This window comes from Puntigrus tetrazona, chromosome 24 (assembly GCF_018831695.1).
Source record: "Puntigrus tetrazona isolate hp1 chromosome 24, ASM1883169v1, whole genome shotgun sequence".
NCBI lineage: Eukaryota > Metazoa > Chordata > Actinopteri > Cypriniformes > Cyprinidae > Puntigrus > Puntigrus tetrazona.
This window is the reverse complement of record NC_056722.1, coordinates 3,365,860-3,382,531: the sequence shown is the minus strand read 5'-3', so window position 1 is coordinate 3,382,531 and position 16,672 is coordinate 3,365,860. Positions and strand designations below refer to the sequence as shown.

At 34.9% G+C, this 16,672-nt stretch overlaps 2 protein-coding genes across 12 annotated transcripts; one reads left to right on the top strand and one right to left on the bottom strand.

Annotated features, from left to right (window-relative positions):
* Positions 1-37: 37 nt before the first annotated feature.
* On the bottom strand, positions 38-14,745 carry wdr24 (WD repeat domain 24). 11 transcript variants are annotated; one of them, XM_043226190.1, is made up of 15 exons: positions 14,620-14,745; positions 13,862-13,976; positions 13,710-13,774; positions 13,357-13,434; positions 13,055-13,162; positions 11,488-11,848; positions 9,985-10,162; positions 8,516-8,940; positions 7,350-7,615; positions 5,655-5,764; positions 5,472-5,572; positions 4,039-4,143; positions 2,278-2,615; positions 1,504-1,688; positions 38-562 (listed from the first exon to the last, which is right to left on the bottom strand). In XM_043226190.1, exons 5-15 carry the CDS (start codon positions 13,154-13,156, stop codon positions 394-396), a joined length of 2,340 nt encoding a protein of 779 aa, XP_043082125.1. In that variant the 5' UTR covers positions 13,157-13,162; positions 13,357-13,434; positions 13,710-13,774; positions 13,862-13,976; positions 14,620-14,745; the 3' UTR covers positions 38-393. The 11 variants fall into 11 exon arrangements, with proteins under 11 accessions (XP_043082125.1, XP_043082131.1, XP_043082123.1 ...); XM_043226196.1 differs by having other exon boundaries at positions 13,331-13,434; positions 13,710-13,976; XM_043226188.1 differs by having other exon boundaries at positions 13,710-13,976.
* Positions 14,746-14,799: 54 nt separating this feature from the next.
* On the top strand, positions 14,800-16,636 carry zgc:112496 (uncharacterized protein LOC541336 homolog). Its single transcript, XM_043226207.1, has 5 exons — positions 14,800-14,981; positions 15,576-15,669; positions 15,804-15,963; positions 16,057-16,209; positions 16,275-16,636. The coding sequence occupies exons 1-5, from the start codon at positions 14,800-14,802 to the stop codon at positions 16,472-16,474; spliced, it is 789 nt and encodes a 262-aa protein (XP_043082142.1). The 3' UTR covers positions 16,475-16,636.
* The last annotated feature ends 36 nt before the right edge of the window (positions 16,637-16,672 follow it).

The window sequence follows — 16,672 nt, the reverse complement described above, 5'->3', positions numbered from 1 at the left end:
ATGTTTTTGTGTCTTCATGTACACAAACCCACAGAGATGATTAGTAAAACTGTCTTTATTGGCAAACACCAATGTTTCTTTTTAAATACATCTGATTTCAATGCAATGTGTTCATTTACACAATGTTTGAAGAATATTTTCAAGATGAATCACATTCAGAAAGCAAGTGCACCTCTTATGTACATTAGGCTGTATAAAATAAAATCTTCAAAAACTAAAAAAAAATAATTAGTGGGCTGATTGTTTTTTAGCACACATTTGATTGGGTACAGATTCCCTTTGTGTTTGATTATCACCTACTCCTTAGTTATGCGTATTTTTCCTTGTAAGTAGCAGCCTGATCACTGCTCTGTTAGAGAGAGTCCAGCGTGTGTGTGTGTGTGTGTGTGTGTGTCAGGTGTATTCACACAGGTGTCCGCAGCCGGCCGGGCAGTGTTTGGACTGTTTCAGCCACTCCATCACATGCTCCAGATGTCCTCCGTGACTGCAGCCCTGACACCACACAAACAAGCCTTTGACCACGTGATGACAGACGGCACACACACTCGCACACTGATGGCACCTAGGAAGAGTTCAAATACATACAAAACACACAGTCAATACATACATTTCACATTTACTCAAATAGAGATTTTAATTCTATAATATATGTGTGTGCGTGTGTGTGTGTGTATACATATATATAGATACGCATATACACACACACACACACACAGAGAGAATAGTATCATTTTAAATGAGTTGATAAGTAATGTATTACATCAATTGTAATAATGCAATAAAATGATTTTATTATATTTTACATATTACAATAAAATATTACATATTACAAAAAATATATAATAATAATAATGTATGCATGTATATGTATATACACACACAAACACAATAAATAATATTTTATTTACTATAAAAAAAAAACTTACCTAAATAGTGTAAATTCTCAACAACAACAAAAAAAGTATCTTTCCCCTTAGATTGATAATATTTTAATTCAGTGTATAATAAAAATAAATATTTTTCTTATGCATAAGGTGGACCCAAATTGTGTCTAAATACTAAATGTTAGCATTTTTTCCAAATAATATTTTAATTTATAATAAATGAAATCCAACTGATTAATAAGTGATTTAGTGCATAAACTATATCAGTAGTACTTTAATGATAAATTTATTATGTTTATTATACAATTTTATTATTTATGATTATAATTAAAAATGTAGTATTTGTTATTTTATTTAGTGGGCACATTGTGTGTGTGTGTGTGTGTGAAAAGCCATTTTTAAAATCTAAATTATATTTTTTATATCAATTATTTATTATAAAGGATAAAATTTTTAATAAAACAATTTCAATATTTCTAGAGACACATACACCTTTAAACAAGCTTTAAAAAAACAGTTTAAACACATTAGACGAAAGGTCTAAAACTCGCAGCTTAGCGTTTTCTTTGACTTGACAAAGGAGAGAACGCCGATAAAAGTGAGGGATTGGAGGGCGTACCTGTCACAGATCCAGCCCTTGTTGCTCATTGGTCTCTTGCAGTTGCTGCAGTTGATGTGTAAGGTGGTGGAGGCTTGATTCAGACACATGATGGCGCCGCACGTGCTCAGTTTGATCACCTCGTTGCTGACGTTCCACAGCTCGAAGCGCTGCAGCAGGTCGATGTAGGACATGTACCAGTGCTCCTGAAACACAAACAGTACTAAAATATTACATTTTAGTTGCACAGCGCCTTTCCAGAGCCCAAGGACATTTCGAAATAAACATCCCATTCGTGAAGATAGCATCAAACAATAATACAGGACATGAAGAAAACGCGGACGCCAGAGGCGTAATAATATACAGGGCTGGGAAAATTCATAGATGAATTGCGAATCTAAAAAATGTCTACTTTTTAAATAAAAATTTCACAATCTTTTGGAGAAATAAAATGTCAAAATTAGTTCAGTGTAAAACAATATTTATGTGAAAATTCAAACAACATGCTTATTATAATTTGTAAATATTAAAATAATGCAAGCTTTATTGTGTTTTAAATGAGTAAATAATCTTACCGATCCTAGGTTACCAAACCTAGGATAGCAACAAATTAAAAAAACGTAAAATAAATGTAAACCCCCAAAACTTATATTCTGGATGCGATTAATCACGAATAATCAGCAGTAATTCAAAGATTTTCCGAAAGCATCGCGATTCTTTTCTCGAGTTGATGGCGCCGCATGCTTTAGAAAATCCAATCTGTTTTGCGATTTAAACTCAGACTCCTATCGCTACCTGCGTGAGCTCGTCGATCTCCTTGCGGATGCGGTCGCCGAGTACGATCAGCACGGACACGGCCATCTGCACGTCGCCCTGCTCGGCGTAGTAGCACAGCATCTCCTTCACGATGGGGCAGAAGAACTTGGGCGGCAGGTGAGGCGAGAACAGCAGCTGCGAGACGGAAATGAGACTGAAGGACTCCATGGGAGTCAGACACGTGCTCTCGGCTTCGCTCCCGCTGACGTGGGGCGACTCGGGCTTCTCCTGCACCGGCTCCGGGGCCGAGGGGTGGTCCATGATCTCGTGGCGTAGCGGGAACGCCTCCTGAGGGAGCAGGTACTCCGGTTCCTCTGCTGGAGACACCACAGTCACTTCATTGAGCACTACTAATAAAGCCATTTACTTCAAATGCATTTATTTCATACTAACTCTAGTTCAAATCTCTTAACATATGTCCTAACAGATAAGTTACAAGCTAATATTGAAATCAGTATTAAAAGTTACTTGGCACATTACTTGTGCACAATGCACTTTTCTTCACATTAAATGTTACTTTTGTATGATTTTGATTAATATGCAAAATATTGAAAACATACCTAACTTTATCACAATAAAATATATTACGTATAGCTTTAATTGTAACTTTAATTTAAAAGTGCTGTTCTAATTCATCAGATTTTAAGCATACCAGTTTAGTATTATAAAAGTACAATTGCAGGACAAGTATATAAATATAAAAATGTGTGTAGTATACTTAGAATGAAATAAATGTACTTAGTGAAATACATTTAACTTTAACGATTAGTTGCATCCAAAATATATATTTTTTTTATGTAAGATATGTACTGTGTATATTATGTATATATATATATATAAATACACAAACATGCATGTATATATTTAAGAAAATATGCTTGTTTATATATTGCATATAAATATATTTAATCCAAAATACAGTAATATAAATGTATATATATATATATATATATATATATATATATATATATATATATATATATATATATATACACATATATATATATATATATATATATATATATATATATATATACATATATATATATATATATATATACATATACATATATATATATATATATAATATACATATACATATATATATATATATATATATATATATATATATATATATATATATATATATATATATATATATATATATATATATATATATATATATATATATACATATATATATATATATATATATATATATATATATATATATATATATATATATATATATATATATATATATATACACACACATATATATATATATATATATATATATATATATATATATATATATATATATATATATATATATATATATATATATATATATATATATATATATATATATATATATATATATATATATTATTATGTGAACAAAACCTTTAATTTGTATACAACTAATCATAAGTCATTTGACAGCTCTATTTTTTTCCACCATGTGCCTGGATGTGTTGACTTGATTTGACTTGATTAGCTTTTTTCCATGGCAAACAAAGACTATACATTAGAAAAACACCACTGTAGTACATAATAAATAGCACAAAATACAAAAATGTAAATAAAGCGATTGTAAAATAAAGGTTGGTACATAAAATTACATAAACGATTATTTCAGTTTACTAGAAAGATGTTTCTTTCTAGTCTTCAAGAGCTTGTCCTGATTATAACCTTTGTTTCATGCCATTAAATAGCAGGCGGACCAAAAGCACTAACCTGCCTGGTTGTCGTGCTCCATGCTGTAGAGATCGTCGTCGTCCAGCTCGGCGTCTCCAAACAGATACTCCGCCTGACCCTCGCTGCCCTCCGTCTCCTCGTTCTCTGCACACGCAAACACATCTTTAGACACGGGTGGAAAAATCTCAGTTCACAGGAAAAAAATATCCATCTTCTCCTCATTTCCAGGTCACCCCAATCTGGTTTCACAGACGCGATATAAGCTTAGTCCCAGACAAAGATGTATATCTCAGGCTATGGTTGCACGGTTATGACAAAAACCATAATTGTTGATTATTAATTGCGTTATACCATTGTTTAAAGCAACTGCAACTGTTTGAGACACCTTTATTGCTTGTCTGTAATATTAAGCCTCAAATGGCAATTACACATTGGACTGGTTTATTCTTTAAATACAGAAAAAAGCTAAACTGTGAACAGTATTGTAATGTTATACTAAAACAAAGATTGAAATAATGGAAAACCCCTTGAGATGATTGGTAGAAAGCAAAAACAAACAAGTTTTGTTATTTTAAGTACTCAAAATAACGTAATAACTGATTTATTGCCACTTTTAATGATTACAAAATTGTGGCATTCAAAACTGCAAATGCAGTTAGAAAATTAGAAATGACAAAATATTAATTAATTGTGCAGCCATTTCAACTGATCTTAAAAATAAATAAAAAAATTATATATATATATATATATATATATATATATATATATATATATATATATATATATATATATATATATATATATATATATATATATATATATATATATATATATATGACATGACATATATATAGTTAGAAATATTGACATGAACCCATATGATTTGTGTAGTACTGTATATTGACTTCTGGCTGTTTTTTGTAGAGGAGCATACTTAAACTGCACACATTATCATATAGGTTTAGATCTATACGTGTCTGAATGATGAAAGAGTCATTATTTAGGGGTGAACTATGCCTTGTCTTATAAATGTTTTCCTCAGAAAACTACTGAGTTTTGTGAACAAATGCAAAGTTTCTTGAGGAAACGAAAGGTTTGTGAGCAGACGCAAGGTTTCTTGGAAAAACACAACAAAAAGCAAACGTAAAGTTTCTTGCGGGAACAAATTTTTAAAAGCTAAATCGCAAACTCTAATTTTGACTGGGAAAAAGCAAAGGTTTTGTGAGCAAAAGTGAAGCGTCTCACCTCATTTCATTCATTGGGAAAAAGCAAGCTCCTTTGGTAAACAGGTTTTTGTGCGTGAATGTACATTTTCTGCAAAATGCGTTTCGTGATTAAAGGCAACGTTTGTTTAGGGAACGCAGACGTCTGTCTCGGTAAACACAATCTGATCGAATCGTACGTTGCATTTCTCTTTTAGGAGTCCGTCATCAGTTTTTCCGCAGGACGTGCTGTGTGTTTCTACGTCTCACCGTCATTGTTGTTGAGGTTGGTCTCCAGGCTGTGGAGGTTGTCCTGTCTGTTTTCTTTGTTCCTCTCACTGAGGGCGGCGCTCATCTCCTTCATGCTGAAGCTGCGGTGCGGGAAGCAGGTAAAAGATGAGCATCGCTGAACGGCGTTAGAGATAAAAAATAACATGTGGGGGACATCATTACCTGTTGACGAGCGGGAGGTTTCCTGATTTATTTAGATTGTGATTGGTTGACAAGGACGGATTAGCTGGCTCTGAAAACATGATTCGCAGCATTGTCCATGTGGTTGATTCCTGTAGAGTACAAAAACATAACAGGGGAATTAATGTAGAGCTAATCATAAAAGTATGCATTTTTATTAAAACAAAAGCCTACATTAGATTTATACTGGTCTTATGCACTATATCAGTTTTTATTGCAAAAAGTTTATTTTTAGTTTTTGTTTATTTTTAGTTTTTTAAATATACGTGTGTGCATCATAATACATTTAAATATATAGTTTATATTTTAAATACATTTACATTTAATATAAATTTTATGAATATAAATATATACATGTAAATATTTTTTAAAATAGATAGTGTATGTGTGTGTATTCAGATATACAAAATAAATATACACAGTGCACATGCATATATTATTTACACAAAAACTTATTTTGGATGCAATTAATCGCGATTAACCGTTTGACAGCGCTAGTGTTTCCTGCAGAAACATATTTTTCTTAGATATATACATGCATGTGTTTTTATAATAAATCTACACAGTATACACACACCATGTAAACAAAAACCTTTATATTGGATGCAATGTATGGCGATTAATCATTTGACAGCACTATTTATTTTATTTAGTTAACTCACATATAAGGAATATGTATTTTTTGACATTTTTATTAAAGTTTTTTTTTTAAATAAATAATGCACCTGCTAATGTGCTCTAAAATAGATAGAGATATTAAAGGTAAATTTCCAGGTTTTAAGTGCTATAATCAGGCCCCCAGTGCATCTACCAACAAATGAAAGCATGAAAAAGATTAACCCAGTAACTTTGGTTTAGTAAGCCTTTTTCTGCAAGCCTCTGAAAAAAAATGAGCGCGTCTGATCTCGCTCCCCTTGGGAGGTTGCAAAGGGACCTCATTATAATATTACCGCCCCTTAACCTGTAAATTTCCACCTGTTATGCCGTCATTTTGATTTGGCAAGCGACAACAGCGTAGCAGTTCAAATGCCACGAAAGTTTGAGCAAAACATACTAACAGACCCTCAGACGAGACAAGACAGCAGTGGATTTATTGATTGATTTACTGCTGCCACACAGATCTAAAACAAGCTTGTGATTTCCTTCCCAGCTGATTACCTTCACAGACATAACCGGCTGCACCTCGTGTGTTTTTAATGTAAACGTGTGTGTGTGTTTGAGAGCTTTAGTTCAGTCCTCAAATGCCGCGACAGCCGCTTTCTGTCCGTGCGCTTCCGGTGTAGAAAACCACATATCAGAAGTTTAAACCAATATGGTTTAAAACGCATGATTTCAGCGCGATAAGCATGATAACCAGAACCAAAACGGATGTTTTTAGCAGGTACGAGCTGTAACGTGGCAGCTCTATTCTTAAAGGGGGCGTGGAGCAGCAGCTCATTTGCATTTAAAGCAACAGGCACCAAAATCAGCGTTTCTGCTCCCACTCAATACAGGCATTTTTTTAAATGATCTGTTGGGTATTTTGTGCTAAAACCTCAGACACATTCTGGGGACACCAGAGACTTGTAAAAAAGGGGGATAACATGTCACCTTTAAGTTAATATAGCAGGTTAAAGAAGCTCAGCTGACAAATAAAAGGTTAAAATACAAACAAACCCCATCGAAATGGATCCGTACCTGTGGTCTGTTGAGTCTCTTGGCGACTTGAGCGTTGTGCTCACAGAGTTCGGCGAAGGGCTTCCCGCTAAGCAGGTAACTCTGTGCGGTGTTAATGAACCAGTCCATCCCGACGCTGCTGCCCGCTTCGCTCTCAAACACACTGAGCGCGCTCGAAACCTGCGCGAACTGCTCCGTCACATCGGGCTTCTTAAAGAAGAAGATAGGGTACCGCCGATCGCCACCCGGGTAGGTTTTACGTCCCACATCTCCTACAGACTGGGGAGCTGTAAAGAAAAAGGTAACGGTTTACAATAGGATTTCATTTGTTACACAAACAAACAGTACATTTATTGCATTATTTATTCATCGTTGTTAACAGTAAAATGCAATCATTTATTGTTAGCTCATGTTCGCTCACAGTGCATTAACTAATGTTAACAAATAACATTATATATATTTTTTAGAGGTTTTCCAGGGAAGCCTGTCACTGAATTTTTTAATAAAGTTTGACTGTTTTCTCAAAACTTCAAACTTGAGTTATAAAGTCAGTACTGTGGTATAAACTTGAGAAATAAAGTGAGAATCGTACGATAGAAACAAATTGCGGGTAATAAAGTCTGAGGGGGTGGAAAAGACTAACCCATAAAGTTTATATCTCCCGAATTTGACTTTATAACATGCAATAACATGCAAAATTCTCACAAAACAAAAAAATGTCTCCCTTAGTTCTGTGTTGACATGCATTTTACTTTGTTTTTCACGGTGTTGATTTTTGCCGATGTTGATATATAATAATTTTTAATTTTGAAGAATGAAACAAACAATAATTAGGTTCCAATAATTATAGTTATATTGAAAGGACATTCAAGATTCGAAAATAACTATAAAAAGAACAATATATTAAATCACAGCATTTTTTGGAAAGATGTAGAGTTAAGCTTAACATATAGTTTTATGATTTAACATTAGTAAAAGGTATAAAGCAGAGAGTTTTTTTTAAAGTAAAGAACAAATTAGTCTTATCTGCATAATAGCTTACATTTCAGGCCGATGCCGATATTTACATTTAAAGCTATTATCTGATATTGGTCCAATAATATCATAATGGAAATCAATGTGGTTTGATTTGACCCAGTATTTCAGCACCACCGGAGGGTTTGCTTCAGCTCACCCGGGTCACTCACCGGTCATCAGACTCTCTTTAGCAGCAAACGCCAGGTCTCCAAACAGCCCAAAACAGAGTCCCTCGGGATTGGCGCGGTCGACGGGTCTGCTGGCGTCTTTAAACATGTGCTGGTACAGAGTGCTGTCCTTGGAGCCCGACAGCAGGAAGTATGGGTCGTGCTGATGCCGCCACACGATTCCTGTGGTCACGTCTTTGTGCTCCTCGAAGGTGGCGAAGGGGATGAACGGCCGGCGGACGTCCCACACGTAGATGTTGTGGTCCACCATCATGGAGCAGGTGGCCAGGTGATACCGGCGCTCCGGACGCCACTTCACCCTGGCCACCGACGCTATGGTCTGAACGCAGTAGATCTCCTTCACGCGGTTGGTCGACATGTCCCAGACTTTGACCATCTTGTCACGTCCGCCCGTGGCGAGCCAACCCCTGAGAGACAGAGACCAGCGTTATATACACAAAACAGAGCCAAAGAGGAAGAAAAAAATGATTAAAATAAGGCAAAAAAGTCAGCTTTTGATAATTGGTTAAGTAGAAGTTTTGAAGAATGTATTTTTTTTCCTTCTTTTTTAAAGTTTATTTAGTTATTATTAAGAATTTTACAATTGTTATTATTGTTATAATAATTATTACTTCTTTTTTTTCAATTTGTATGTTTCATAAATCATTAATTCACATGTTTTTATAATAATTATTATTATTCATTTATATTAATATTAGCATGACATTTTTATTACAATTTGTATTTTTATAATTTTAATACATTTAACCTCATTTATTTTCCTTCTTTGAATGTTCACTTTCGTTTCAGTTAAAATTTTAAATTGAATTTTACTATAACAGTAATAATACTTATTATGATAGCTACAACAACAGTAATAGTAGTAGTAATACAAATATTTTATTAATAACAATATGAAAAACTGTATAGTATAGTTGTTATATTCTAAGATTATTCATATTACATTATAAATTTAGTGCTGTCAAACAATTAATCACATCCACAATAACAGTCTTGTTATTATATATATATATATATATATATATATATATATATATATATATATATATATATATATATATATATATATATATATATATATTTATTATATTTACTGTGTATATTTATTATGTAAATAGAGAATAAATACAGAATATATTTTAAAAATATTTACTTGTATTTACACGTCTACATTTAATATATACCATTTTTATACATGCGTGTATTTTTTATACTTAATATAATTATACACAGTAAACATATATATATTACGTAAACAAACCATTATATTCCATTCTTCTTTAAATGTTCACTTTTTCGTTCAAGTTTATTACATTTTTCAGTTTATTGCTATAATTTTGTTTTGTATTTTTCGCGTGCATGCGAAAGGTACCATTCCACTGAAAACGTTAGCGTTTCAACACAACCTCATTATAACGGTTATTAGTGTACTTGAGCGTGCACACACACACCTGTCCTCGGGGTGCCAGTCACAGCAGAAGACGGGTCCCGTGTGAGCGGTGAACATTCTCTCGTATCGGTCGGGTCTGCGAATGTCCCACAGCTGCACGTTTCCATTTTCGAACGAGGCGGCGAACGTGAAATAATCCTTAATACTGAACTGCACATCTCTCACGCTCTCAGACTGACCTGCAAAACACAGACTGCCGTTCACGTCGCCTACAGTCTCTGTGGGGCGTCAGGTTTCGTGTCTAAAGCGCTCCAGACGTGCTCCTCATTAAAGTGCATTGAAAACAGGTGCTTGAGTGCGTTTATAACGTGTAAAACAGGACACAGTTCTATTGATCACACGTGTGACCCGTGCTGGCAATTTTTCATTTTCACGTTCTCCATTGAAATACATTCAAAATAAAATAGGATCAAAAACTAATCAATCCAAAAAAAAATAAAAAAATTTTAATCACCAACAACGTTGCATATCATCTTCCATTTCTTTTCTTAATAATAACTACTGTACATAGCTATTTTTTTTTTATTTTGTCTTCGTTATTAAAAACAAGATGAAAGACGCGAATAAACTGCAGTTTAACCAGCAAGCGATTCGCTCTTTTCTTGTAATGTTTGATTCACACGAGATCTACATTAAAGTGCCCCATTAAGCCATTTCCAATATTGCCTTTCATGCAGTGTGTAATGTAGCTGCATGTGAATGCAAACCATGGAAAAAGTGCACAATAAATAAAGTTATTGTATATAACTCCATACAGCCTCAAGGAGTCGCTAGCCATTTGAATTCCTGAATGGCTGGAAACGAGACGATATTAAACACACATTTTACGAAAACAAAAGCATTTTTACACCTCGCATGCACGTAAAGCTATTGTAGAAGACTCCCAAAACAATATTAGGAGGCTTAAAAACCACATAAAAGAGGTACTTTAAGACCTACCGTAATGCATGGATTTAATATAATGCGACATATTTGATTTTCCCCCAACCGCTGAGTAAACGTTCATGTAAGACATAACATATTATGTTTATATATTTCACAGTAATGCGGTTTATAGGGAGATTAGTGTTTAAAAAAAAAAGAAAACATATTTCACTGGTTTGGAGTTTGTCATCTAGAAATCGATTATGAATATTCACAAAGCCGCAAGTGAGCAGAGGAAAGGTGACATTTAAACATGTAGATGTTTAATTACTATTTGGAGCACTGAGATCATTAAAAGAGGGCTTAATGTGCTCTTTTTTGTTTCACTTCTTTTGCCTCTGGCTCAAAATTAGACCAAAAACCAGCGTTTACCTCTCCTTCCGCAACATTAAAGTGAACGTGATTGGTGCTGGATTCAAGCAAGGCTGTCAAATTATATTTATTATCATATCATCCATCCATCTATCTATCTATCTATCTATCTATATAGATATGATATTTGATATGTTCCCCTTAATTTCCCCTGTAGCTCAAAATGAAACCGATTCAGATGCGCAGATGCTGTAATACTGTGATCTACCAGAAAAGGTGCTGACGCTCTCCTTCTTGCGCAGGTCGAAGCACTTCATGAATCCGTCCTGAGAGCCGGACAGCAGCATGTTGACCTCAGTGGGGTGGAAGCAGACTTTATTGACCGTGCGCTTGTGTTCGGTGAACAGCTGTTCCTGTTTGTTACGGCAGGGCCGAGCCAGGTTCCACGTCACCACGGCTCCGTTAGTGGCGGCGGTGGCCAGCAGGTTCTCCTCCATCTGATGCCACATGACGTCTGCGCAGCTGAAGTTCAGCGAGGGCTTGCGTCCCACGCGCAGATTCAGACGCTCCACGAAACCGTCCTCCTCCAGGCCGTAAATCTTGAAAATATTTCGCCCGGCAACCACCACCTGAAACATGTGGAGATGACAACTGACATACTAATAATCATTTAATTACTTCTATATAAATATTATTATACATAATAACAAATAAACTGATTAAATTAAACTGATTGTATGTAACTAGTATAATACTGGTTATCACAGATTACATAGTGCATTCACACACGTGCACATACATATATACATATACATATATATACACACACATATATTTTGTCTGTAATAACTAGTATTTTGAACACGAATATTTATTATTAAAAAATGTACTAATAATTTATCACTGACAGATTTAAGATTTACATATTAATAAATCATTAATAATCACATACATTACAAATAAATCACTATATATAAAATATATATAAAATAAATCCATTATCAATAAACAGCAGAAAATGTGAAAAATAATTTATCTTAAAAAACTTGACGTATTAAAATGAACTAAATTGAAATTAAATATTTTGAACATCAACCACCACATGTCTTTAAAGACATTACCCAAATAGCATATTGAATATTAATATTTATTGTTGAGATTAAATGATTATTTATTGATATTACTGAATGACCAATTTAATATCGTATACATATTAACAATCATATAACTTACGTATATAAATTACTACAATATATACACAATTATATCATACACCTTTTATACAATAAGTTCTTAGAAATAAATATAAAATATTATAAATTGATATATTTTACACATGCAAATATTTGAAATATAGCAAACATCACCCAAAATATATTTCGATTAGTCAAGGGTTAAAAATGATAATTAATTCTAATTATTAATAACTGATATTAGTCACTGACAGATTCTATATTAATATTAATTTACACAAAAATAAATACTTATAAAAAATAGAAATAAAAATATTTATATATATTAATAATAATAAATATTTTAATAATGAATACATTATAAATTATATATATATATATATATATATATATATATATATATATATATATATATATATATATATAAATAGAAACAAAAATATTTATATATATTAATAATAATAAATATTTTAATAATGAATACATTATAAATTATATAGATTTAAATACTGCTTTATAATAAATTACATAAATATTATAAACGTTATTGTAGCAATTTTATATTGATCATTTTTGCAATGTTTACCATCACAAAAAAAAAAAAAGTAAAACATTTAGTGCATGTAATTGTCTCATTTTCACCTGTGTAGCATCCCGACACACGCTGATGGCGTTGGCAGGTGCATCCAGGTGACAAAACATGGTAGAGCCGCTGATGGTGCTGACCCTGGTCATCTTCTCCATCTCAAGCTGAAAAATCCAGAGAAAGAGAGCAAACGGAGATGAAAACACTGAGAAAGAGAGAGGTGTAGCTAAAGCAGTCTCATCTCTGGCCAGCAGGTGGAGGACAGATTTATCGATATGGAGGAGGTGTCCCGAAGTGCATTTCTTTCTCCAGCAAAGAGTGTAAACACTTACAGTAATAAAGTGAGGTTCACACTCACGCTTTGTGTCCAAAGCCCGTTCTGTTGAGTGTATTTTTTAGTTAACCGTTTGCTTATTCACCGACTCCACACCAAAACCTGAGAAAATTAAGACAAAAATAACAGGTTTTTTTTCCCACAAAAAAAAAATCAAAAGCCAAAAATAAATATCACACCCGATTTACTAAGTTTACCCACAAAAATGTAACAATCTCGTCAGGCATATTTACAAAGATCAATTTGTGACATTCAAAGATGAATTAATTTCATCCTAAATACTAATTCGTTTTAATATTACTTTTTTTTTAATACGCTAAATGACAGTGTAACATTATTTCAACATTTTACTCCTTAAAGGCAGACACTTTACTTACATTTAATGTGCTTTTTATGGACATAAAATGCAGTGAATTTCTTCTGGTGCGGATATCCTTGACCCCTATTTGTAATTATTCATTATAGATCACACTTCTCACAAACATCATAGGGAGTTTTGATGCAGCCCACATTACGCTCCCCATCTCACCGTCTCGCTCGCAGCTCGCGCTAAAGAGGGCAGCTCGCGCGACCACCGGTGCGTGACTTCGCGCGCACCTTCACGCGACCGCGGTCGACATCTTCACGCGGAATTACACACCGACCTGCGGAACAGAAACGAGACAGGACAGCAGAAAGCAAAAATAAATACATAAAACGTAAAATTGATATCAGGAAAAAATACTAACAAAATAGAGTACATAAATATATCTCTATATAGTTATTATTGTTAAATAGTATTTTGTCTAAATAAATAACATAGATAAAATTGCTAATGCCGTTATGTTTTTTTTTTACTACGGTACATGCTAAATATTTTATTTGCTGCTGTCAACCCGTAATAAATACTGTAAACAAACACTTCTCATTAACATTAGGAAAACGAGCTCGGTGCTTAGTAATAACGCACACAAGTGACAATTAAATGTGATGATTTTCTATAAGGGTTTTGAACCATGAACGTTTATATTCACTCAAGCCTACTGGCCGATTGGTGCGTCGAGAAAGCGGTTTTATAACCATTTAAAGAGCTGTATCTCGTCAGGCGCGGAACGTTAAACGCAAGTTTGTGTTTCGGAGCTCGTGGCAGTCACTCGGGCACGACGAAAGTGCCGCGCCGCATTAAAAGCGGCTCGTTGCGGAAACTAAACGCGCGCGGCGCGAGGCGGCAACGCGGCCCTCGAACGCGAGAGAAGTTCGGTCGCGACGCGAGGTTAGATATCGCCGAAATAACCGCGCACGACTTACCCTTTTAAACACGAATGCGCCTGTTCGCGAGAGGCGGATGCGGAATCATTGTTTACGTTCGCGGCTGACGTCACCTCCGGTCGCGTGGCGCGCCCGCTTCGGTTAGCTCGTGACGCCTTCAAAACGTCCGCGCGAGCGAACGCGTCCAGGTATGACGGTATACTGCTACGTCGCTTGCTAATGTTACGAAAGCCGTGTTTGCGTCGTCTCTCCCCGGCAGCCATGTCTGTGAACGAGAGGCTTTATAACTGTGAAGATGCAGATGTGTGGAGAGCGGTCCGGGGAAAATACTGGACTGTAGTGGAAGCCAAGTCAGCTGTGAAGGGGAGAACATCTGGAAAACTCTTGGCTCTGGACAGATGGTCTGAGTTCTTACAAACACGCACCTAAAGTCTGTTTTTATGTCACATCATTGCATTTGCATGTGTATGATAGTAATAATAATATGTTACCAATAGCTAAAATAGCGCGTTATTTAACTTGGCATACAGGTTTAGTAGCATTTGATACGTGAACGACACTAAAATATTCCAGTTAAATACATTTTTTTAATTTACATTAGGATAGGGCTGAATATTAATATAAATTACGAATGTGGATATTAAATACTGTACTAAACTTATAGTTAAAATAAATTAAATGTAAAAGCTAAAATATATACTTTTAAAATTGATATATAAATCATACATTGCAAAATATTCAAATATGTTTATAAAATAATCAGTTGTATGAATTGAAATATTTTTACATTTAAAAGTAGTGTATTTTATCTTTTATTTATTTATATATATATATATATATATATATATATATATATATATATATATATATATTATATGCATGCTTATATATATATATATATATATATATATATATATATATATGTATGTATATATATATGTGTATGTGAATAAATGTGAAAACACATTTTATGTTCATTATTGTTTTTGCATCAGGTTTCAGGAGGATCTTCCAGCAGCGATCTCTGCCCGATCCGAGCGTTTCCTCACACACGCTGAGCTCGTCAAGATCATGGAGTGGAAGCTGACTGTAAGCGCACTAGAAATAGTTTCACACCCCACGTAATTAACAAGAACCACAATGCCGGAAATAGTCGAGCTTTACGCTTTATGACATCCGATATCAAGCGCGTTTGATGACTGATGATGGATGCTCACTAACAGAAAGGGAAGTTCAGGCCTCGCTTGCAGCAGCTGATCGGCTCAAACGGCGACGAGGCGGTTCGAAGCGTCACCAGCGAGGCTTTTGGTTTGCTGCCTGACGTCCAAGCGGCGATTACAGAGCTGTGCAAACTCAAAGGAGTCGGGCCAGCGACGGCTTCAGGTACGCACACACACACACACACACACACACACCCATCTAATCTCACGTGCGTGCATTATCTACATTAACGTGCATCTAAACGGTCTCTGTCAGCCGTGCTGGCGGCCGGAGCTCCGGGGGAAGTGGCCTTCATGGCCGATGAAGCAGTGGAGAGCATCGCTGAGCTCAGACCGGTCGAGTACACGGCCAAACATTATGCGCTCTTCCTCCAGAAGATGCTGAACAAAACCTCCCAGCTTAACAAAGGTAAGAGACTTAAGACGCGCGTTCAGTGCTCCTTGTGAGGATCTGACGGGTGCTTGTGGTTCCAGCGGACGGCCGGCCGGACTGGACTCCTCACAGGGTGGAGCAGTGTTTGTGGGCCTGGGTCGTGGCCAATCAGATTCAGCCCTCGTTGTTACAGGAGTGCGGTCTGACGGGTGCAGCACACGCTGGGGCCAATCGGAAGCCGGAGAAGAGGAAGACCGCTGACGAAGAGCCCTCGAAGAGACAGAAGACGAAGAGATCCTGAAGAGCAGTTATTATCTGGATAATGTTATATTTAGCAAAATGGGTCTTTTTGAGATAATAGTCTAAGATCACGATGCACTTCACGGTTGCTTTTCTGAATTTGTAATTGTTTATGTATTAATACTTTAATAAATCAATAAAACCTTTGTAAAGATTACAACCATTTAAGTGTTGTTTCTGGTGTTTGGAATTTATATAT